Raw genomic sequence first — 24,395 nt, 5'->3', positions numbered from 1 at the left:
ATGTACCATCCCTTTTAAGAGCCAATAGAAACTGCTGATCCCGGTGAAATTGTTAAATGTGACTCGCACCATATACCCCACACTTTCTGGAAGTTATCTGGACATTTTTTATTCCACATAGATCACCTTTTCAAAGGGAAATCACCCGGTTAACCAGCCTCTTCCAGATCCCTAATGTTGGTAGATCTTCCGCCATCCATTTAAGAGTTTCGCTCAGAAATATCTTATTGTAGTGGGACCATCCGTCATTGTCCAGAATACCCAGTAAGCATAACTTGGGGCATAATGGAATTGGGCCTAAGCCCAGTGACGAAAGTATCCCAAGTACTGCCTGCCAATATGATTTAATGTGTGAACAGTCCCACATCATGTGCCAAAAATCTGCATTATTACGAGAACATCTCAGGCAGTTGGGTTGGGGAATTCTCCCCATCTTATGCAATCTAGTGGGAGTCAGGTAGCAGCGGTGCAACATAAATAGTTAGATTAGCCCATTGTTAATCGAGGGGGAAACATTAGTGACGGCCTCCAACGCCTCTGTCCAGTCCTCTGCTGAGAGATGTGGGATGTTCCCCTTCCACCTGGCCTCCGCTAGTATGGGTTGTGCTGACATGTGAGTCTCCAGAAGGAGAGTGTAAAGTACAGATACTATTCCTCTAGGTAGAGCTGCAGCTAACGATTATTTGAATAATCGATTAATTTCTACGATTAATCGATTAATCGGGAAAAACGACAAAATTACAAAACAGAGAGGTTTATATGATCTTACTTGAAAAATGATGTTCAAAGGCCATATTAAAACAAATTGTGGATGACACTATTATGGGGGATCTGTGGACGACACTATTATGGGGGATCTGTGGACGACACTTATGGGGGATCTGTGGACGACACTATTATGGGGGATCTGTGGACGACACTATTATGGGGGATCTGTGGACGACACTATTATGGGGGATCTGTGGACGGCGCAGTTATGGAGAGGGGGATCTGTGGACGGCGTAGTTATGGAGAGGGGGATCTGTGGGCGGCGCAGTTATGGAGAGGGGGATCTGTGGGTGGCGCTGTTATGGAGAGGGGGAACTGTGGATGGCGCTATTATGGAGAGGGGGATCTGTGGGCGGCGCTGTTATGGAGAGGGGGATATGTGCACTGTTATGGGCATAACAGTGCACAGATCCCTTACCTCATAACAGTGCACAGATCCCCCTTCCCATAGCAGTGCCATACACAGACCCCCCCTCCTCCCCATAGCAGTGCTATACACAGACCCCACTCCCCATAGCAGTGCCATACACAGACCCCCCTCCCCATAGCAGTGCCATAGACAGATCCTCCCCCCTCCCCATAGCAGTGCTATACACAGACCCCCCTCCCCATAGCAGTGCCATAGACAGATCCTCCCCCCTCCCCATAACAGCCCCGGCCCCAATGCTTATAAGTCTGACTAATCACTGCATCTTTAGTTTACCTTTTTACAATGACGCTCCTGTAACAGCCAGGCAGAGCAGGACGGCGGCGTAACGTCACTCACTCACGTGACGCACCTTCTCCGCCCACTTCATGAATGAAGGAGGCGGAGCAGGCGTGTCACGTGAGTGAGTGACGTTACGCCGCCGTCCGCTCTGCCTGGCTGTTACAGGAGCGTCATTGTAAAAAGGTAAAATAAAGATGCAGCGACCGCCCGCATAGCAACGAATCGGCGATTATTCGATAACTGGATTCGTCGACAACGAATCCAGTTATCGAATATAATCGATTAATCGTTGCAGCCCTACCTCTAGGTCACTGTGATTTAATAACCCCAATGAGGGAATAAGAGGAAATGGCCCTATTTCCATCCCTGAATTGTTCCTGAAGGGCGTGCCTGATCTGTAGGTATTTTTAAAAAAAAACTTGGATTTGTGAGAAAGAGCGCAAGACACCTTCATTATATAAATATCGCAATGTGGCAATCCCAGACTCTTTCCAAATATGCGTTCCCTCTATCCCCTGTAACTGGGGAAATAGCGGGTTGTCCCATAAAAGGTATGATGTCGGCCCAATCCTGATATTGCCTTCATTTGGCATCTCTCCAAACCTGCTGCGCTAACCTGTGTACCTGCAACAATTGTCTCGATAGGGAGCCAACCCTCTCAAGTACTGGCCATAAGTTGGATATATCCAGGCGCTGCTGTAGATAATACTCCATGTTCTGCAGGGGCTCCCCATTAACCCAGCCAGCTAAAAACCTCAGTTGTCCTACAAGAAAATGCAAGTGAAAATTTGGCAACGACGCTCCACCCTGCATCTTGGATCTCTGCAGTGTATTCATAGCGAGCTTGTGCCTGGCCTTACCCCAAATAAATTGAGCCATTAAAGAATGGAGGCGATCAAAGAAACCTTGTGATATTGGGGTGCAAGCGTGTTCCAGTATATATAACCCTCAATAGTATTTTAATTAAGTTGATCCTGCGCATGATGGACAAAGGAAGGGGTTTCCACACCTTAAACTTGTCACTGAATATAGATTCTAAAGGGGCAACATTTCTGGAATATGAGTCAGATAGAAAAGTTTTGATTGCTAGAAAACTCTGCATGTAATTCTTTCAAGCAGGTCTGTAAATGATTACAGGTGTGATCTGATTAGAAACTGGCTCTTGCCACAAGAAGGCGTAACAGTGCATCCCCTGCTGCTAAAATAAATAAAAAAAAGTCTCTCAGAAGCTACTTTTAGTAGTGTACCTCTTAGAAACAGATTGATTACCCCTTTCATGCAGATATTTTCACCAGTTGAGAGACTTTCAGAGGGGACACATCGTTGGACTAACAGAAGCAGAATGATTGTTTCAACAAATTGTCCACCACCTAGACCAGTGATGGCGAACCTTTTAGAGACCTAGTGCCCAAGCTGCAACCCAAAACCCACTTATTTATGGCAAAGTGCCAACACGGCGAGTTAACCTGAATACCACAGTCCAATATAGTATATCGGTCATGTACTTTATCATTTAGCTATAATACCTGACTACATTCAAGCGCGCTGCGCTGGTAAAAGGCAGGAAAAGTCTAAGGCATATTGGTACACCTTACACTTTTTACAGGGCATGGGTGCCCCTAGAGAGGGCTCTGAGTGCCGCCTCTGGCACCCGTGCCATAGGTTCGGCACCACTGACCTAGACTGTTCTGACCTAGCTGCTGGGAGCACTAGTTATGTTATGCGATTTCACACAGAGAACAGGCTCTGGACGGCATAGACAGACCATCAGTAGAGAAGATCATTTGATCCACTAACAAGCACAACAAGCTCCCACAATGTTGTTGTCCACCATCCAGAAATATGTGGCACCTTCATTACACACCTGACTCTGCCTGGACCATTTCCAGGCACTTAGCGGAAGGAAGTTTGGTGTCATGTCACCCATTACGTGTGCTGCTACTGACAGCCAGCCACTGTCACCTTTGTTTGCTGTGGTGCTGTGAGCAAGAAACCTGGGCTGCTACAGACTAGAACCATATCATCTTTGGCAACTAATCCAGGTTCTGTTTGGGATCCGACAATAGTCAAGTTCTATCCTGCCTTTGCTGCAGAGTGACACACTGCCCCAACCACTGGTCTGGGGAGCCATCTCAGATGACAGTCGGTTACCCCTAAGTAGTGATAAGAGGACAGTAACAGCGCAGAGATATGTGCAGAACATTCTGTGGCCACATGTTGCCTCTCATGGTAGGGCTTCCAGCTGGCATTTTTTTATATAATGCCCACACATCAAGAGTTTTCCTAGGAATGTCAAAATGCCGATTTGATGCAGTGAAATTCCTCCGGCTCCGGTGTGTGACATCATCATTAGTTCCTAATGGAGCTGACTTGGGTAATGCTGTTGATTGGCTTTAAAATCTGGCACGCTGGTCAAGGCAGATGTCACCCTCTGACCAGCATTTGAGCAACACTGTAGTCCCTGAGCCTCCTGCACCATCATCTCCCACTAGCATTATGTTGGAGCCTGGGGAATTTGTGGAGCAGCCTGTCAGCGAGTGGATACAAGACCAGCATGACAAGGTTGTCAGTACTGGACTGCAATTATTAATGGTTTCCCTTTCCTCTTTTCTATTGTCAAGGATGTCATGTGTGCAGCTAGGCTCCCAGATAAATGTAGCTAAAATAAAATTTTGAAAACGTACTGATGAAATGGAGAGAGAGGAGGTGCCTTCTTTAAGAGATGAAATGAAAGGCATGATGCGACAGGTGATTAGGTCTGCTTTGGCAGAATTTTCTCCCGCCACCCATGCACCTCTAAACATGGGACTAGAAGGGGATCTCCCTTGTCTTCCTCCAGTGAGGATTTCTCAGATTAAGAAGAGGGGAAAAGAAAAACAAAAGAAAAACATACCAGTTATTAAAGGCAAGCAGCGCTATAATAGAAATCAGGGAGGAAAAAGTTCAGATTGGCTCATGACCAAAAGGTTCTTAGGTTTAGAAGAGAGAAAAACTGACTGACTGATGAGTGATATGTGACCGTGGACTGAGTGCCATAACTGTATGGGAGTATAGTTACTTGGGACTCACTGCCTGTAATAGGTATTGAAATCACTGGACCGGTGCCGATATGAAGAGGAGAAAAAGAATTAGGAGGTAGTAATGCTCCTATTGCAATGATGTCCTGCTCTTGGAAGGTTTGGGAAGGGAGGGGGGGGGGTGTTTATAGGGATGTTTGTTGAGGGAGAAAAAATAGACAAATAAAGGTCTAGATCTATTGTATAAATTCTTACGATGTCTTACGGTCATAGGATGTGTATTATGTACAATGTGCATGTGTGATATTTTGTACGTTTTTCCTTTGTACCTGATGTCTTTTTGATGATTGGATATCTGATTTGACTGTCATTTGATGATGAAAAAGAAAAAAAATGTTAATAAAAAAATTATCTGATTTAAAAAAGAAGAGAGAAAAAGAGGTTCTTAGGTTTAGAAGAGAGAAAAAGAGGTTGTTTCCAGTGCATAAGAATCCTCAGTCTCTAATTTTATGTGAATGGAAAAATCCTGATAGGAAAGTATATTTTTTTTACCTAAAACTATAAAGAAAATGTTGCTTTTTGATGAAGATGAAAAATTACTTTTACTGTTTAAACTAGCAAAAAGTTCAACCTTACCCCTCAATGATAAAGGTGGACAGCGAATTTCCGCTTATGAAATGAATTCACAATTCATTGGTTGGTAAAAGGTGAATTGCGTTACAGATTCCATTACCACGGACCATAATGCAATTCTATAACAGAATACCTTTAGAGTCAATCCATCATAATAGAAGTCTATGGGCAGGGCTCCCCTGCATAACGGAAATGGGACGGATTCATTTTGCAGCCCATAGACTTCTATTATGACGGAATGCCTATAAAAGAATTGCGTTATGGTCTGTGGTAACGGAATCCATAATGCAATTCACCTTTTACCAACAAACGAAGTGTGAACGAATTTCAAAATACGAAATTCACTCATCTCTAGATATAGGCTCATTGCTTGATCCCATGGAGGGAAAGAGAAAAATAATAAAATACAAAAAATAAATCGACGCAAGTCTTAAGACTACTTGGGATGCAGCAGCACTGTTTAAGCTCAACCTAGCGGCCACATCTGTTACCAGGTCTTTTAAAAGTTGGATGTTACATCTGGAAGGGAAGCCCTTTGAAAAGCTAACACTCCTTATGAAAACTTTGCAGACTCCTTTCCCTTACTGTTAAAGCTGTAGATTTATTTATTTATTTATTGGAAGCCATAGTGGACTTCCAATAAAGGACCACAGCTTTGGCTAATAATGTTAGAAGAGCATTGTGACTAAAGTCTTGGTCAAGTCATATTAGCTCCAAGTCTAAACTTTGTAGTATTGCTTTTTCTGGGGAGTTACTATTCGGTAAAGACCTTGAGAACAAAATTCTAGAAAAAGCTTCAGAAAAAGTTTTCCAGAAGATAAAAAAAAAGGGATTTTTTTCAAAACAAAAACAGAAAAACAAAAAAGGTGGAAGCCTAATAGACAGGATAAAGGGAAAGGTTTTTTTTTTTCAATCCCAGTACTACTGACTCTTCCAAGAAGTGACGCCAGGAGTCCGGTAGGGGGAAGATTGATATGGTTCTTGGAATCCTGGGAAAATATTTCTTTAAGTCCCTGGTTGATAAATAGGATTCTGTTGCTCAATCTTTCCCCCAAAAAAGTTCTACAACTGTGTTGGGAGCAGTGAATTCTGGACTTTGTACATCTGGCGGTACTTCTGCCAGTTCCAATAGATCAGTTGTTCTGGGTTATTACTCCACTGTATTTCTGGTAGTCAAACCAAAATGAGAAAATATGCCTTATCATAAACTTGAAAAAATTGAGCAATTCTATAAAAGACAAAGTCTAAAACTGAGTAGATCAAGTCCACATTAACTGTCTTACAGGAGGGGGTCTTTATGGCATCACTGGATCTAAAGGATGCATTCTTTTACATACCTGTACTTTAAGATCACTAGAAATACTTCAGAGTAGTAAAATATAAAGAAACTGGATCACACATCCTCAATACTATGCTTTTATCTAATAACTGCTTCTCAGCGCAATTTATAGTATACCTACCCCTTTGTACATGAGACATTGGTATACAATTTGATCAAAAAGCATAGGCCCACTCACCGTGACAAGGTTGCCTCGAGTGGGAACCTACTCTAAATTTGGCGCGCCGCAGCTCTGCACCAATAGGCAGCGGGACCCATCAGCCAAACAATGCCCCCGCTGTCTGGAAAAGCCACCCTGGAACTGGGCCCCACCAACCCAGCACCAGAGCAACAATGGCCATCACACAGCACCGCACCATGTGAACAGTTGTCGAAGCTCACCTAAGCACATGCTCTCAGGAAAGCCAACAGAGGTGGTAGGAATTTATACACCCATTATGCAGTCTCCTGCTAATTAAAATCACCTGGGCCGAATGGGGAGGAGTGCTGATACCAGAGCGGGGGAGAAAGAATAGATTCTACAGCACATGTAAAATATATGAGTGAAACTGGATTGCACATCCTTAATACTATGCTTTTATCTAATAACTGCTTCTCAGCATTAATATCGCTTCTCAGTGCAATTTATAGTATACCTACCCCTATGTTGCATACTGTACATAAGGCATTGGTATACTATTTGATCAAAAAGCATAGTCCTACTCACCGCAACAAGGTTGCCTCTTAAAGTGGGAATCTACTCTAAACTTGGCATGGGGCTGAGTGACAACCACCGGCGCCACAGCACTGCACCAATAGGCAGCAGAACTCAGCAGCCAAACGATGCCCCGCTATCTGGCCAGGGTGGCGCTGCCAGACAGCAGGGGCGTTGTTTGGCTGCTGGGTCCCACTGCCTATTGGTGCAGTGGTGCTGCACAGCGCCGTACCTAATTTAGAGTTGGTTCCCACTCTAAATTTAGAGTAGGAGGCAACCTTGTCGTGGTGAGCTAGCCTATGCTTTTTGATCAAATTGTATACCAATGCCGAATGTACAATAGGGGTAGGTATACTATAGATTGCGCTAAGAACCGATGGTAATTATGCTGAGAAGCAGTTATTAGATAAAAGCATAGTATTGAGGATGTGAGATCCAGTTTCACTCATTTTACACTTCAGAGTAGTGGCTATTATACAAGGGCAGATGAGGAATTAATTTCAAGCCTTACTGTTCGGAATAACTATGGATGTTGGAAATGATCACATCTCTAAAGGAAAATGTTCAAATTATTCCCTACCTTGACAATCTTCCAATAGTAGGCGACTCAAAGAGGGATTTAGAAAATCAAAAACCTGTTGAAGGATTTAAAAAATGGATAGCAAAGTGGAAGAAATCCCAAAACTGTCCCAACACAACAAATTGTTTTTCTTGGCATTCTTATCGATTCAACGCCTGAAATGTGTTTTCTACCAGAAGAGAATATTTTAAAAATTCAGACACAGATAAAAGGATTTCAAAAAGAAAAAAAAATAAATTCACTGTTCACCAGACTATGGATCTCATCGGGTCTTTGATGGCTTGCATTCCAGCTGCAAGATGGGCTCAATTCCATTCCTGCCCCCTTCAGAGACATGCTGCGGCCAGGGCGGTCTTTAACAAGGGGCAGCTGCCCCGGGCCCATTTGCTCCTGGGAGGCCCAAGGCAGCTGCCTCTTGAGCCGTGCTAGCCACTGCCCCGGGTGTCAGGCTGTCAGCTACACAGGGGGGTGCTGCCATGCCTGCCTGCACTCCAGGCAGCGAACTTTAAGAGACGTAATTCTCTTAGGAGAAAGGACCTTAGATGACATCACCATGTGATCAGTAACCTAGCAATATTACTGGTCACATGGCTATGGAGGTCATCAAAGGTCATTTCTTTCTACCAGGAGTGTTGCTGCAGAAGTTTGCCTTAACTGTGGAGCTTTGTTTTGTGAAAATTTCATCAGGAAAAGGTGACATGGGCTGTTATGCTAATATACTGTAAGCTACTGTATACTGTGGGGTACTGTATACTGTGGGGTGCTATACTGCTCTACTGTATACTATGGGGTGCTGTATACTGTGGGGTGCTATACTGCTCTACTGTATACTATGGGGTGCTGTATACTGAGGGGTGCTATACTGCTCTACTGTATACTGTGGGGTGCTTTATATTGTGGGGTACTTTATACTGTGGGGTGCTATACTGCTCTACTGTATGGTACTTTATACTGTATACTGTGGGGTGCTATAGTGCTCTACTGTATACTGTGAGGTGCTGAATACTGTGGGGTTCTATACTGCTCTACTGTATAGTGTGGGGTGCTGTATAGTGTATAGTTTGGGGTACTGAATACTGTGGGGTGCTATACCGCTCTACTGTATACTGTGAGGTGCTGTATACTGTGGGGTGCTATACCGCTCTACTGTATACTGTGAGGTGCTGTATACTGTGGGGTGCTATACTGCTCTACTATAAACTGTGGGGTGCTGTATACTATAGGGTGCTTTACTGCATACTGTGGGGTGCTGTATACTATAGGGTGCTATATTGCATACTGTGGGGTGCACTGTAACACTAGGGTGAACAGAGCCCCAGTCTCCTTCCTGCAGAGTGGTGCCCACTTCCAGCCTGAGCCCAGCTGCCCAGAGCACTGATCCTGAGCCACTGGAGTCTTCAGAACTGGAAGTATTTACATTCATTCACGGTCGATTTTTTTTTTTTTTTGTGTACATGTTGTGGTGGAGTCCGTGATAGCATGCAAGGGTGTGGGAAGGCGGGATCCAGGGGGCCCAAGTAATTTTTTGCCCAGGTTCCAATCGATATTAAAGACGGCCCTGGCTGCGGCATTAGGATTAAAGGCAAGAATCTCTGGCCAGCACGATGAGGATTCCAGAAATTATAGCATCCTTGGACTAGTGGGAAGTAAAACAGTATCTCTAAACAGGGGTTCCATGGGTTGAGAGAGATCCTTTAATTCTCACCCTGGATGCCAGTCTCTAGGGGTTGGGAGCCCATCTCCAAAACCTGTCCTCTCAGGGAGAATGGTCTCAAATACAAAGAAAACTGTTGGCCAATTAGAGAAAAAAGAGCAGTCTGGGAGGCCTTACTTCATTTCACAGATGTGATGAAGAATTCCCATCTTCAGATCAGACAACAAAACAGTGGTGGCATACTTAAATCACCAATGCGGTACAAGGAACAAGATCTCGCAATCCCTGACAGACAAAAATTTTCTTTGGCCAGAGGTGAACGTCAATTTCTTATCGTCTGCCTTTCTGAAGGGGGCTCATAACATCACAGCGGACTTTCTAAGTTGCAGGAAGTTGGATCTGGGAGAGTGGAGCTTGAAGGAGATATTAGACTTTGCAAAAAAATATGCAAAAAGGTTCCAATTTATTTCTCCTTGGATCCAAGAGATGTGGAAAGCGCAAGAACAGATGCAGTGTCAATTCAGTGGAAATTGTTTCTGGCATATTGTTTTCTGCCATTGCCCATTATCCCAAAAGTTCTAAGGTAGATTCGGGAGGGCAGAGCAAGTGTGATAATCGCACCAGACTAGCAAAATAAATCATGGCATCCCCTTCTTTCAAGATGGCCAGGGAAAAACTGTGGGTTCTCCTGTGGTCCCAGGACCTTCTAACCCAGGAGCCAGTCTCTCATCCTTGGGTTCCAAGTCTACACCTGGATCCTGAGAGGGTATTCTTGAGGTCAAAAGGGCTCTCTGATCCAGTAGTCAGTACTATGCTTGCCAGTAGGAAAACGGTGACTTATAAGGTTTACCATAATATATATTTCCTGGTGTTCCGAGAATTTTTCTAGTAATGGTGGGGATATTTCCTCGGTGTTAGATTTCTTACAAGAAAGTTTCAGCAAGAGCCTTAGGCCTAGCACTTTTAGGGTTCTTTCACACGAGTGGATGCAGTGGATTGAATCTACTGCGTGAAGACAGCCAAGCTCCGAACAGCAGAGACAGAGCATTAACGTGATTAATACTCTGTGGCTCTGTGACCTTATTGCTACAGAAGAGCACAGAGAGGCACGGAGCATTATCAATCATGTTAATGCTCCGTGTCTCTGCTGTCCAGAGCGGGGCTTGGCTGTCTTTCACACAGCGGATTCCACACACGACATCCACTCATGTGAAAGAGCCTTAATTCAGATATCTGTACTCTAAGCGTTTTTCTAGACGAAAGACTAAAAACAGTATATTCCTGAATAGTTAAGTTCATGACAGGTGCCAATAGACAGACCAAGATTGAGATCTTCTGTTGGAATTTGAATTTAGTTCTTTCAGGTCTCTCTTCCTGTTTGAGCCTTTTGACGAGACATCCGCCGCTTAAAACTATGTTTTTGGTTGCCATTATTTCTGCCTGAATAGTTAATGAGATTAAGGCTTTCTATCAAAGAACCTTTTCTAAGTATCAGATGTTAGGAATTTTCAAACTTCACAATGATCCTTTATTACCGAAATCGTGTCAATTTTTCACTGAATTGGGGGAAGTTGTTCTTCCTTCATTTTGTGAGCATCCTAAATCAGAGGCAGACGTTTTTCACACGCTTGATGCGAGAAGGTGTGCGCTTCAATATTTGTTGGCAAGAGAAATTCTAAATCTTTTTCATTCAGCTTCATGAAGATAGGAAAGGTCTAAAAGCCTCCAAGGCAACCATAGCACAATGACTGAAGTCGGCAATTTGTGAAGCCTATAGTGTAATGGGGAAAGAACCTCTTAAGGGCTCATGCACACGGCCAAGGTTTTTGTTCGCATCCGATCCACATGTTTTACATTCACTTCAACGGGGCCACAAAAGATGCAGCAGCACACTCTGTGCGGTCCGCGTTCAGATTTCCATTCACATGCTGTATACTTGTCAGTACCACGGATAGGACAGCACATCGCAGATCCGCAAAACACAGATACCGGCCGTGGGTCTGCAGCACGGAACGTCCTGGCAGCTGTAGAACTGTCCTTTCCATGTCCTTAAAAAAGACAAGAATCAAACATGCTCTAAATTTTTGCGGACACCACATGGAGCGCTCTACGCATGTTTTGTGGCCTCATTGAAGTGAATGGGTTCGCATTTGACCCACAAAAAATGCTGATCAGATGCGGACAAAAACGTGCATGAGGCCCAAGGCTCACTCGACTAGGGCAGTATAGCCATCCTGGACAGAGAAGGTGTCTCCTTCTCGAGAAAATATCTAGGGCAGCTACTTTGTCAAACCCTTACACATTCATTAAACACTATAAAGTAGATATTGAGGCTAAAAAGGATCTGGTTTATGGTAGGAAGGTACTTCAAGCTGTTGTCCCACCATAAAATGTATCTGTTAGTTCTCAACAAAGTGCAGTCATGGAGGTGAGGGGGGGAAACGAATTAGTCTTACAAGTAATTCCCTTTTCACGAAAACCTCCATGATGGCATTGCTTATTTCACCCCCTATAAAATAAAAAAATTCCAATAAAAACTCAAATAGTATGGCGTTTAATATCAGATGTAGTTATATGGGGCGTGGCCTGACCAGCGTTGTAGGAAGTCGCACCTCGCTGAGCTCCCGACTAGTCCCAGCCTTATCCTGCGGCTAGCTACCTTATCTCTGCCACAACATCTGCGATGCCTCATCGCCCCACGGATCCCCCAATGATCATGACTAGGTCCTGCAAAACAAAATGGCACCACCGCGCCATACAAAGCGGCTGAGATCATGGCACGGCTGATACAATATGCCCGTTCCTTCTCTCCTGCGGGCGATGCAGAGGATGAGTGTCCCCCTAATCCCAAAACGGCCCCTGATGTGACTGTGTCCGATGCCCCTGATAAAAAGGCCCACAGCGCCCAAGATGGCGGACATCATGAGGGTCAGAAAGGATCAGTCCCAGAAGCCTGCCCTGCGGCTGCAGACCAGGCCCATGCGGCCCAAGCAGGGCCTTCAATCCTCCCCCTGCCACAGATTATGGACCCTACTAGCAAAGATATATATGCTGCAGTACAACAATGCAGCTCCACTTTGCTTACTTTGAATACCTCAGTGGGATCACTGCAGGAGAATATGTCATTGATCCGACAAGATATGCGGAAGATAAAGTTACAGAAATTGAAGATAGAGCCGCGTGGAGGATCAAGTTCCACCGGTAAAACGCGACTTATCCAAGGTCATCCATAATATTATGCTTCTCATAAATAAAGCGGTTGACCTGGAAAATAGGTCCCGCCGTAACAATCTTTGCTTAATAGGAATTCCAGAGAGCCGAGGGACAATATCCTGTCAGATTTTTTGAAGATTGGATCAGCAATACGGTTGCTAAAGACTCCCGACCTCCTTTCTTTGCTATTGAAAGAGCGCACAGGGTGCCATCTCATCCTCCGCCTCCGGGGGGCACCCCCAGACCAGTTTTGATGAAGCTTCTACATTTCCAGGACAGGGATACTATTCTTCGTAAAGCCCGGGATCATCTGGATCTCCCCATCGGTGGATATAAAGTCTCCATGTTCCCAGACTTTTCGGTAGAACTGCAGCGACGTAGAGCCCGCTTCCTGGATGCAAAACGCACTCTAAGGTCCCATGGAGTTCAATATACTATGCTCTACCCGTCTAAACTAAGTGTGCAATTTCAGGGCAAAACCCACTTTGAGTCGGCGGAGGAAGCATATCGGTGGACTGAACAATCAAGATGTCTTTCTGCTATGCAGAGGGAAGATTCGTCGTCACAGCCATGAAGATGTTCCTCTGCAGCTATGACGGACATTTGCCTTCACACTGTCGGATGAGTATTCTGCTCTCTATTTGCACTAACCTTACTTTTCTCCTGCAGGATCGTATCCGTTGTTAATGATTTTTTGCCCTTTCCTGGTTGAGGTTAATATGTGTGCTTTCTCAGGGATGCCGCTTTCTTCTATGATGGGTTTTTTCTCTGATACCGCATAGGACTAAACAGCCTCTTGTCATGTTTACCTAATAATGGCCGGGTTGCTTCCTATGTTGTGGGTTGCAGGAAAACTGTCTGTGCCTCACACTCTCCGTTGGGACTGCTGAGAGTGTCCTTTCTTGTAGAATTTATTCTTATGTTTTCTTTTTTGGGGGGAATTTTCTGAGCAGAGAGACAACTTTTCTTATTGTGATACAGTTGGGCGATGGGCTTCGGTATAACGGATTTCTTGCTATCCTTCGGATATATGTACCGTTGAATGATGGTGGGTAAAACCAATATTATAGCTTGGAATATGAGAGGCTTGGGTAATCCAATCAAGCGTCAGGGGGTCTTTACAGCTGTTCAACCATATCAACCAGCCATCTTGTGTCTTACTGACCCACCTGACACGCCAGCATCAGACTGCTTGCTAAGCCCTGGTTCTTGTTCACAGAGCAATCCCATTTGAATGTCATTCCAGTAAACTAGTCGGAGGGTCGGTATGTTTGCTTACACTGCACTATTTTCAGGGTACAGTTTCTGTTCCACCCCCGTATTCCACTGTGGCAATCAAGAAGATTTTGCCTTGATTGATGCTTGAGGAATCAGGGAGTCGTCGGGGTATGTCACTGTGGAAGCTTAATCCATTCAGGAGCCAACTATTGATGAGGAAGAGCCACTGACCAGATTAATTATAGAATTCTCTGTTAACAATGTAGGGTCTGCATCTTTTAACTCTGTTTGCCAAGGGCAGAGATGCAATGCAGTGCCAGGGTATTTGCAGGGGGTTTCACCGACAGGGGATGATGCTGCTGGGCAGGGAAGGGGTAAATATGGTTGGCACTGCAAGGGCAGAGATACAATGCCATGTCAGGGTATACTCAGCCATCTCCAGGGGCATATCGGCCTCTCTTGCTTCAGGAGCTGTTCCCATGTGTCTGTGTGTAGTCCAGTTCCAAGAGACCCCAGTTCCTGGCTTGGGGCTCATATATCAGCCTCAGAAACAGCTCACCTCCCCCCCCCCCCCCCTCAGGCATGTGACATCTTAGTGTGCCTTCCTCAAATACAAAAGAGTCCTCCCCCCTAGTCCCAAAATGCTGGAAATAGGGGAATAGAGTTTAGCCATGGGGCAAAGGTGTGGAAATAGGTTCATGATGTCTCTGGTTAGAAAGTCCCCTGACAAACAGTGCCAGAGAGTCTGCGTCTCCCTCTGTCTCCATACATACAAAACCAGGGCTCTCATATATTACACACACACGCATATACCTGGGGCATCACATACAGGGGACATACATATGTCCCCACTTGCCATACATGGCCAATATATACACGGCCATACAGGGGGGGGAAATTTTTTTTTTTTAACATTCATGGCCATATTCTGCTCAATTTAGACACTGCGAGTGCTGTGTTTAGCATCTTTCTAAAGGAAGCTGATCGTTACAGCTCCCTGCCACTTCAGGAGGATCAGGCTGACAGTGTGTCAGCCTAAGATGCAACTACAGGGGACACATACTATACTAGGGGGTTACTGTACTAATCAACAATTCACAAGTGCTGCATTTCTATATTTTTTTTTTTATATTTGACCAGTGCATCCCAAACAGTCTGAAATCATGTTTTGCTTTACACAAGTTTTGATAAATCTCCCCGAAGTAAACTGGCTTAGTTGCCCATAGCAACCAGTCAGATTACACCTTTAATTTTTTAAAAGCTACTCTAGAAAATGAATGGTGAAATCTGATTGGTTGCTATGGGCAAATAAGCCAGTTTTCCTTTACAGCAGTTTGATAAAGCTCCCCGTCTTACTAAACATTCTGGTTGCTGCTCAAGGATTTCACCCTCTTGTATCTTCTAGTTTCTGTAGTTTGTGAAGTGAGCTCTAAGGTTTCTTCTAAAATTCTCATTATTCCTTTTGTCTGAGGCAGCAGTCTATAGAATCACTCTTGCACATTTCCTATGTAATTTTAAAGGCTACAAGGGGGAATTAACAAAAATGAAAAATTTTGAGTTGTAGTGTTTATTAGTTACATACAATAAATAGCTCATTTATACAAATAGTTTGATAAAAATTCATAGTTATCAATTGATAAAATCAAAGTCTCATTTACGAGCCAGCAGAGGTTTTTTCCGAGCCAAGCCTGTAGTTTCCCCACTTTTCTCTACACTTTTAGACTGTTTTGGAGTACCACTCATGGTATTTTTAATGCTGGAGAATAAGCCTCTTTTGGGTTTTGGTTCACCAACATCCATAAGTTTCCCACTGTCATCAAGCTGTCCCTTAAGTTCTGCTACAGAAGCCTCTAGATGAATAGCTCTCTCTGCCAGGCTCTGGAGTCCTCGAATTTCCTGCTCCTGTAAAAAGCAAGTACTGATTTATAATCTTTGATCATAGTTAGGAAAATGAACGACTAGCTCAAAGAGCAATACATGCAGGCTTACCTTAACTTTCAAATGCTGCTTCAACATTTCATTTTCTTCAGTTAGCCTTCTTCCATTCAGATCAGCTTCATCTCTAATGTTTTGTATCTGCACCTTCAGACCAATTATGATCTGTTAAAGCAGAAAGTGAGATCTGTTACCGCTTTTTAGAAAGTTGATGTGCACTTAATATATTGAACACAATTCTACACATTTATATTGTTATATGCTGCCCATCCACAGAATACAGGTGGGCATAAACTGCAGTTCTTAAATTGCTCTGGTTCATTATCCAAACCCTAAACATATATTGAAAGAATTGCAGTCGTTTGACAATGCTATTAAGTGGAATAACTACAAAGAGGTTACACTTAATTTACATCATCTCTTGTTGCATCATCTGTTTGGCAAGTGTTATTTTCAAAACCTAAAGTTTGAAAATCAAAGTTTGAAAAATCAGGTATGACTAGTTGAACTAGTTGAACAAAAACACATAAGCAATTTTGGTGCCATTTTTGAAACTAAACCAAGGAATAATAAAAAAAAAAAAAAGTATATACTTGCTCTGCCCTTCTGATCCACCTAAAATAGTACTTGTAAAAGTACCCTAAAGAGGCGTTGTCATGGGTTCTGGAAAATCAGATTAACAATAAGTGTAATTATCTTTTTTCCCTCTTCACCCATGGCAGCACCAGAGAGGACAGTGGAGGCGTTAAACCCTAGGGAGGGAGCACTACTTGTAAGATCATCCTCCTGAGGTAAGTTCCAGGAAAACCATGAAAAAGGAGAGGAAGAATTCCTACAAAACTGGACAACTGTCAAGGCATAAGTTTGAGTAAGTGGTCTGATCTTTTGATGGAGACATGTTTCTACAGCAAAATAAAAAAAGTAATCATGTTGACTGGAGGATTCAGAGTAATCACCCAAATAGGGCTGAAACGATTACTCAAATTAAATCGATTAACACAAAAAAAATTGTTTGTGCCATGTGACCACAGAGTGTGAGTAAAGAGCTTGCTATTACTCACGCTCCATAGCAACCGCCTGCTCGCACAACGCTGCTTTGGATGCAGACATAACGGTGGGGTTCAGTGACGTGTGTTATGTAGGCTGGCTGCACGTCCCCTGGCGTACTGGCTGCGTCTCAGTGCAGGCTGTGGCTTCACATGTGAACTTGCCCGTGTAAGTGTGTACCCCTTTGACTGCATCTGTAGTCCTGTTTCTGTATCCTGACCTTGTGTTTGGTTGCCATGGGCAACGCCTGTACTGCAGCTTTCCATGCTGTAGTTTGTTCCCTTTCCTGTAAGGGTTAGCTCCCCTGAGTACTTCTGATGGGTTTAATCTTCCCTGCTTGGTTCTGTGGGCATGGCTTCTCAGCTGCACTCACGGAGCTCGTATTTATTCCCGTGTTCCCTCTGGGTCAGTCTTCATTGGTTCAGTTTTGATGTCTGTCGGTCTGATTTGCCTTGCCCCATGCTGCTGACCCTTGGGGACCTTGCCTGCCATACCTTGGCATGGTTCTGCCTTGTTGTTTCTGTCCTGTTGGTATGCCATGTTCTGTCTATCGCCTATCCGAGCGTACCTGCATCTGAGGACCTAACAGTGCTTAACTGTGTCAGTTATCAGTTTCTGTTATGACTGTTTGTGGCAGTTTACTCTGCTTCTGTTCATGTCTATTTTCCGCCTGCATAAGTGGGTCCCTGGCTTTCCTGGAGGGGGAACTGCCACCTGTGTGCAGCTCTGCCTGGGGCTGTCTAGCTACCATTGCTTGTGGCGCAGATAACTGCTTCTGGCTCTGTCCTGTCTATTCCTATATTCTGTTATGCCAGTAATTTGCTTATTCCTGTCCTAGCCTGGATTCCCTTCAAGCCTGGTTACTGTATGTACTGTTGGTACCTTGTAAGTATCTCCTGGTCCTCCAGTTGCTACGGTACGGGCCCGGCTATGGAGTGGCACCTGGCAGCTACCCTAACAGCAAAGTCTATCGCCACCACCAGGGGCCCTAGTGAAGTCCAGGTAGCTGCTTAGTCACGCCCCTTTAGGGTGTCAACCATAAGTAGCACAGTGGGTTCTCCCGCTGTTTGTACAGTACTCTTTGGCACTTGTTATATTTGCTTCTGTAATTTTGTATTAAAGTTTCCGTGGTCCATAGCCTGTTTCCCGCATCCTGCCTTGCCGGAAGTCTTGGGGGTCCTTTGCGGGATCCCAGCTAGTGACAGACTTGCACATCGTCAGGACATTTTAGTTCACTGACACTGCAGATGGACACTGATGGCTAGGAGGGTGTTGGAGAACTGATGGCAGTGGGGTGAGCTGGTGGCATTGGAAGGTGAGCTGATGGGACTGGGGTGGGGGGGAAGAGCTGGTAGGATTGGGGGACTGAAGAGTTTTTATAAAGGAAAACAGTATTAATTCATTTTTTCTTATTGGAGTACTTGATTAATCGTAAAAATAGTTTACTGCAGCCCTACACTGTCGGGGGGTAATAATTCAATCAAGAATTATTAATTTTGGTCATAAAAATAATTAAACATAAAAAATTAAAATTTGTTATAACTTCCTAAAATCATGACCTGGTGAATTGTAGACAACCTAATTGTATCAATTCACATCTGAGTCCGACTATTTCGTCAGATAAATAAGTTATTTTTGGCGTGAGATGACGTTAAAGATAAACATGTAGTTCTGCATTATACAATAATTCACAGGTTTATTGGTTACAAGGTTATAAACATATATAAGTAAACACAATGATACATGCAAATGAATATATCTATATCATTTATATAAAGCATTACAAGCTTATGCAATACATGTAAGTGGAAATAACTTGTCACATTATAGCCAAGCTATTATTAGGTTAGGATAGCAAAGTAGGAACATAAGTTATATATTACTTCTGTTCAAATAAAATCTCATGATATCAAGATGGACATGTCTAATACTAGACATCAATATGGAATGCTAAATACATTCCGCCCCCTTCTAACCATCTACACAGCACATGACTTCAAGATGGGCAAATCCATTCAAAGATATAACTTAGAAGAGATAACTGTATCCTTCCGCCCTCATCCTGGACTGTTTTCACACATATGACTTTGGCAAGACTTAAGACAAATAACAGGGATCTAGGATCTTTGCTAGACCATATCTTAAATAGGAAGGACTTGAAACAAGTCTTTCCTGTGGAAATCCATAACTTAGCTTGGCAAAGAAGGGAAAATTGTATCTATCTATCTATCTATCTATCTATCTCTCTCTCTATATCCACACACAGTACAGACCAAAAGTTTGGACACACCTTCTCATTCAAAGAGTTTTCTTTATTTTCATGACTAGGGAAATTGTAGATTCACACTGAAGGCATTAAAACTATGAATTAACACATGTGGAATTATATACATAACAAAAAAGTGTGAAACAACTGAAAATATGTCATATTCTAGGTTCTTCAAAGTAGCCACCTTTTGCTTTGATTACTGCTTTGCACACTCTTGGCATTCTCTTGATGAGCTTCAAGAGGTAGTCACCTGAAATGGTTTTTCAACAGTCTTGAAGGAGTTCCCAGAGATGCTTAGCACTTGTTGGCCCTTTTGCCCTCACTCTGCAGTCCAGCTCACCCCAAACCATCTCGATTGGGTTCAGGTCCGGTGACTGTGGAGGCCAGGTCATCTGGCGCAGCACCCCATCACTCTCCTTCATGGTCAAATAGCCCTTACACAGCCTGGAGGTGTGTTTGGGGTCATTGTCCTGTTGAAAAATAAATGATGGTCCAACTAAACGCAAACCGGATGGAATAGCATGCCGCTGCAAGATGCTGTGGTAGCCATGCTGGTTCAGTATGCCTTCAATTTTGAATAAATCCCCAACAGTGTCACCAGCAAAGCACCCCCACACCATCACACCTCCTCCTCCATGCTTCACGGTGGGAGCCAGGCATGTAGAGTCCATCCGTTCACCTTTTCTGCGTCGCACAAAGACACGGTGGTTGGAACCAAAGATCTCAAATTTGGACTCATCAGACCAAAGCACAGATTTCCACTGGTCTAATGTCCATTCCTTGTGTTCTTTAGCCCAAACAAGTCTCTTCTGCTTGTTGCCTGTCCTTAGAAGTGGTTTCCTAGCAGATATTCTACCATGAAGGCCTGATTCACACAGTCTCCTCTTAACAGTTGTTCTAGAGATGTGTCTGCTGCTAGAACTCTGTGTGGCATTGACCTGGTCTCTAATCTGAGCTGCTGTTAACCTGCGATTTCTGAGGCTGGTGACTTGGATGAACTTATCCTCCGAAGCAGAGGTGACTCTTGGTCTTCCTTTCCTGGGGCGGTCCGCATGCGAGCCAGTTTCTTTGTAGCGCTTGATGGTTTTTGTGACTGCACTTGGGGACACTTTCAAAGTTTTCCCAATTTTTCGGACTGACTGACCTTCATTTCTTAAAGTAATGATGGCCACTCTTTTTTCTTTACTTAGAATTTGTATTATGGCAAGAAAAAAGCAGCTAACAGTCTATTCAGTAGGACTATCAGCTGTGTATCCACCTGACTTCTCCACAATGCAATTGATGGTCCCAACCCCATTTATAAGGCAAGAAATCCCACTTATTAAACCTGACAGGGCACACCTGTGAAGTGAAAACCATTTTAGGTGACTACCTCTTGAAGCTCATCAAGAGAATGCCAAGAGTGTGCAAAGCAGTAATCAAAAGCAAAAAGGTGGCTACTTTGAAGAACCTAGAATATGACATTTTCTGTTTCACACTTTTTTGTTATGTATATAATTCCACATGAGTTAATTCATAGTTTTGATGCCTTCAGTGTGAATCTACAATTTTCATAGTCATGAAAATAAAGAAAACTCTTTGAATGAGAAGGTGTGTCCAAACTTTTGATCTATATATCTATAATCCATCCATCATCCATCCACCCACCTATAATCCATCCATCCACCTATAATCCATCCATCCACCCATAATCCATCTATCTATAATCTATGTGTGTATATGAAGTTTCACAATATCCTGAGACCACAAATCTTAATTCTGCTCCTAGGAAAGCTGGGTGGTCCATCATAGCGTATCTCACCATGGCTTTCATCTTGATAGACCCTTCTAGAGAGCTCCACTTTGTCGTCTTTCTCCTCTTTTGTGTCTCTTCTTTGTGTGGTTTATGACCACAAACTTATCAGTTAGACACATCTTCCTAGTTTGGAACTCTCCAATCATTGTCGGATGGGCGTGACCATTGATAAAAATTGTGCACCCAGAATGCACTTTTGCTACTGTTGTAATGTCACCTACTCATACTTAGATGGCACTGCTGTGTAAGCCATTTGCATCATAGTATAAAAGGTTAACTTATGAAAGTCTGAATAAAACGTATTTTATACATTTGACCTTAGAAGCGTTAATTCAAAGCTATAGGGATTATGACACTGGTAGCAATTAGAGACAGACCTCTAGGAGTCTCTCTGAATGTTTATCACACTGTTGATTTATGGACCATAAGGATATGAATGGCCTTGTTTTCTCAGAGATATCAGTACCTCCTGTCATACCAAAGATGTGATTAATTGTTCCAAAATACATATCTTTATAGACAAATATCCCCCTAATAAGAAATATATATAATATACTGGATACATGTTGTCTTCATAACATAATATAAAGCAGGGCTTGTCAAATTTCCTTGGAATCTAGGAGCCAGCTAAAAAAGTTAGGAGCCAGGCGGAGGCGCGTCAAAGCCCCCATAGTGCTTCCCCCCCCCCCCTCCAATAATGCTGTATACCATGTTACATATACCGCCGCTCTGTCCCCTATTGAGCTCCGGCGCAGCACAGCAGTTCACGGCGAGAGGCGGTCGGACTAAAAAGTTGGACATGCAGTACTTTTAGTCCGGCGGCCTTTCGCCATGCACTGCCGTGCTGCGCCGGAGCTCCGTCTCCCTATTATAGTCAATGGGGACGGAGCGGTGGTCCGGCGAAACAGCGGAAGGACGGATCCGACAGGGTGAAACAGCCTGCCGGATCCGTTCTACCGCAAGTGTGAAAGTACCCTTAGTTATATAGCTACTGAATGAGAGAAGAAGGGATGCCTTTAACATATATATATCTCCTTGAGAAGCTAATTTGATCCTAAAGGGTTAATTCAAACTAATCTAAACTCTGTCCTGTCCTCTTATCTCTCTGCTCCTGTCCCTTAATCTTATCACTGCTGCAACAAAAGCATCAGCCACAGCCTCAGTGTAAACTGTTCTAGAGTCTGACTCAAGGTTCTTTTAACCCAAAGAACCGAATGAGTCAATAACTAAGTTGGATCTTTAGATTCTTTTAACCTGTGACTCATTTGATTCTTTCTTAGACTCCCTGTACTTGTGTCAGTGACTCAGAGCTGCTAGTGCTTGCCTTGCCTCAGCTCTGATTGGTTGGTGGGCGGGGAGGGGCTGGCAGAAGCAGCTTCCACTCTAGGATCAGATTACACTCCTCCCAAGTCCCTCCCCTCCCTGCTGCCCAGCGGCTCTGCTATTGTGTGCTGTGACTCACTGACTCAGACTGAGGAGCTGTTTCAAACGGTGCTGCCTCCCGACAGAACGGCGCTCCGCACCCATCGCCCGGGCACCTTTGAAAACGGGCTGACAAATACCCAAGCGCCAGGACTAAATTCCTGGTCGCCATGGCGACCTGGGATTTGTCAAGCCCTGATATAAAGTAAAAAATAGAGTCTCTCTCTCCTACTGATTGTCTTATGCTAAGGACTAAGGCTCATTAAATGAATACATGATTATATATTTTGCTTCTTTAATACCTAATTGTATAGGTAATCATCAACAGCTGCATAGAGCTTATCTTTATCTCCTGTCATAAATGTATAAGTAGACAAGGAGAGGCCACAGACTGGTACATTAATAAGAACACTGAAGAGTAGAAACCTTTGTGCGACCTTACTTCGGCCTACTCAAGACATACAAAATTGTAACTATAGTAGAGCATGGCTCTTAAAAGCATTCATGGCTCTTAAACATTCATCTTGACTAGAATAATTGGATATCAATGCATTTACCTATGAAAAGGCACAACACACAACTGTATACATGTCTTCTGCCAGCTCAGTTTTTTTCCCTCTCTAAGCATCAGAACCCAGTTTCCAAGTGACCTGTATATCTGATACAGAACAGAAAAAAATTTGTATATATTTTGCTAGAATTGCCCTCTTCGCCCATGAAATAGCCAGAACTCTGATGGAATGAGTTTTAAGCTAAATCCCACTGGAGAAAACAGACCTGCTGAAGAATCCAGTATGTGATATTTTAAACGCACCTAGCAAGAAATAAAACCTGGTAATTGCCCTCCTTATTAAAAGCTCAGAGACTAACCCAGGACTAGATTATCCCCTTCGAAAACAGGAAAACTTATGGCCAATGAGAGGTCCGATCTAAAAAACGTTAACCTAATTATTCAGAGGTGGACAACAGGTGTTAGAGTGTATTGAACCAGGGATTCCCATCCAGACTCCTATGATGGAACTTGCCAGGTATTCCAATTGCAGAAACAGAAGGATTATTGCTAGAATATGCCATGTCAGATAGGAGCAGGTCCCATATCTGTCTTCAGAGTGGGTCCCCCAAAGTGAAGTGAGAGCAGATGTTAATGCATGACCAACTCCTCTGGATCACCTATTTCTAGCAGTCCCATAGCGATAAATGGAGAGTTGCCCACGTGTTCACCGCTGTTCCCTCTTCACTTTGGTGGGCCCATTCTGAAGATAGGTTCCAAGTTTTATCTGAGGGACCTGCTCCTAAACAAATAAGAATATGGATGCATGCTGCTCTCAGGCAAACTGGTGGGTAAAAAGTTTAATATAGATCATGCCTGCATTTTGGACAGTGGAATTCACGACTTCACAATGCAAATTCTCTTATAGTACTAAGACTCAAAAACAGAAGGATTGCCAATAGTGAAGTACCGGCAGTCCAGGAATACAAGTCAAAAGATTTATTATACTCCAGAATAAGACAAAAGAATGGCTCATCACAGGCAGTTTCATTGATTCATCAACCCGCCTGACCCAGGTTCCACAAACTTCTTCAGGAGCATACTTGCAGAAGCCCCTAGTGTTACATAACCGACAGTCAAGAATGCATACCAGCCTAATGGGTCACAAGGAGTGTAAATAGAACCCTTGTCCCAAAAAAAAAAAAACACAAGGTGCAACTTGCTGGTCAATATTCGTATAGAACCGACATTAAAATGCAATGCACTTCAGGAATAGTGCATTGTATTCTAGAAGTGATCAAAAGATCTGTTATAGTTAACTTTTGGGACTATCAAGTGGTTTAAAAAACAAAGTTGAAAAAAAATGCAAAAATGAAATCTCACGTTTGTATCACTGCATCCGTAAAGACCCACACTAATGTCAATGTTTCCTTACAATGTAAAAAACTAAGCCAGAATTGCTCATTTTTGCTTAGTTGCCACAAAAAATTATAAAAAATAAAAAATAAATCCTTAGGCCTCTTTCACACAGGCGAGGGCCAAATGAGTTCAGGGTGCACTGCAGCAAACCCGCGCAAGTAGGCACTCAATTTGTTCAGTTTTTTTTCTGCGC

At 43.5% G+C, this 24,395-nt stretch overlaps 1 protein-coding gene across 1 annotated transcript in view; it reads right to left on the bottom strand.

The window, feature by feature from the left end:
- Window positions 1-15,422: 15,422 nt before the first annotated feature.
- The window catches only part of LOC122938219 (kinesin-like protein KIF20A), a 117,222-nt gene continuing 108,249 nt past the window's right edge, over window positions 15,423-24,395 (bottom strand). The window contains exons 18-19 of the mRNA XM_044293591.1: window positions 15,815-15,925; window positions 15,423-15,727 (exon numbers count right to left, since the gene is read on the bottom strand). Coding sequence (XP_044149526.1) covers window positions 15,476-15,727; window positions 15,815-15,925 — 363 coding nt within the window. The 3' untranslated portion in view covers window positions 15,423-15,475. The remainder of the gene's footprint in view (window positions 15,728-15,814; window positions 15,926-24,395) is intronic.

This window comes from Bufo gargarizans, chromosome 5, assembly GCF_014858855.1.
Source record: "Bufo gargarizans isolate SCDJY-AF-19 chromosome 5, ASM1485885v1, whole genome shotgun sequence".
Taxonomy (NCBI): Eukaryota; Metazoa; Chordata; class Amphibia; order Anura; family Bufonidae; genus Bufo; species Bufo gargarizans.
Note: the sequence above shows the minus strand (reverse complement) of the source record. Positions and strands in the feature narration are given on the sequence as shown.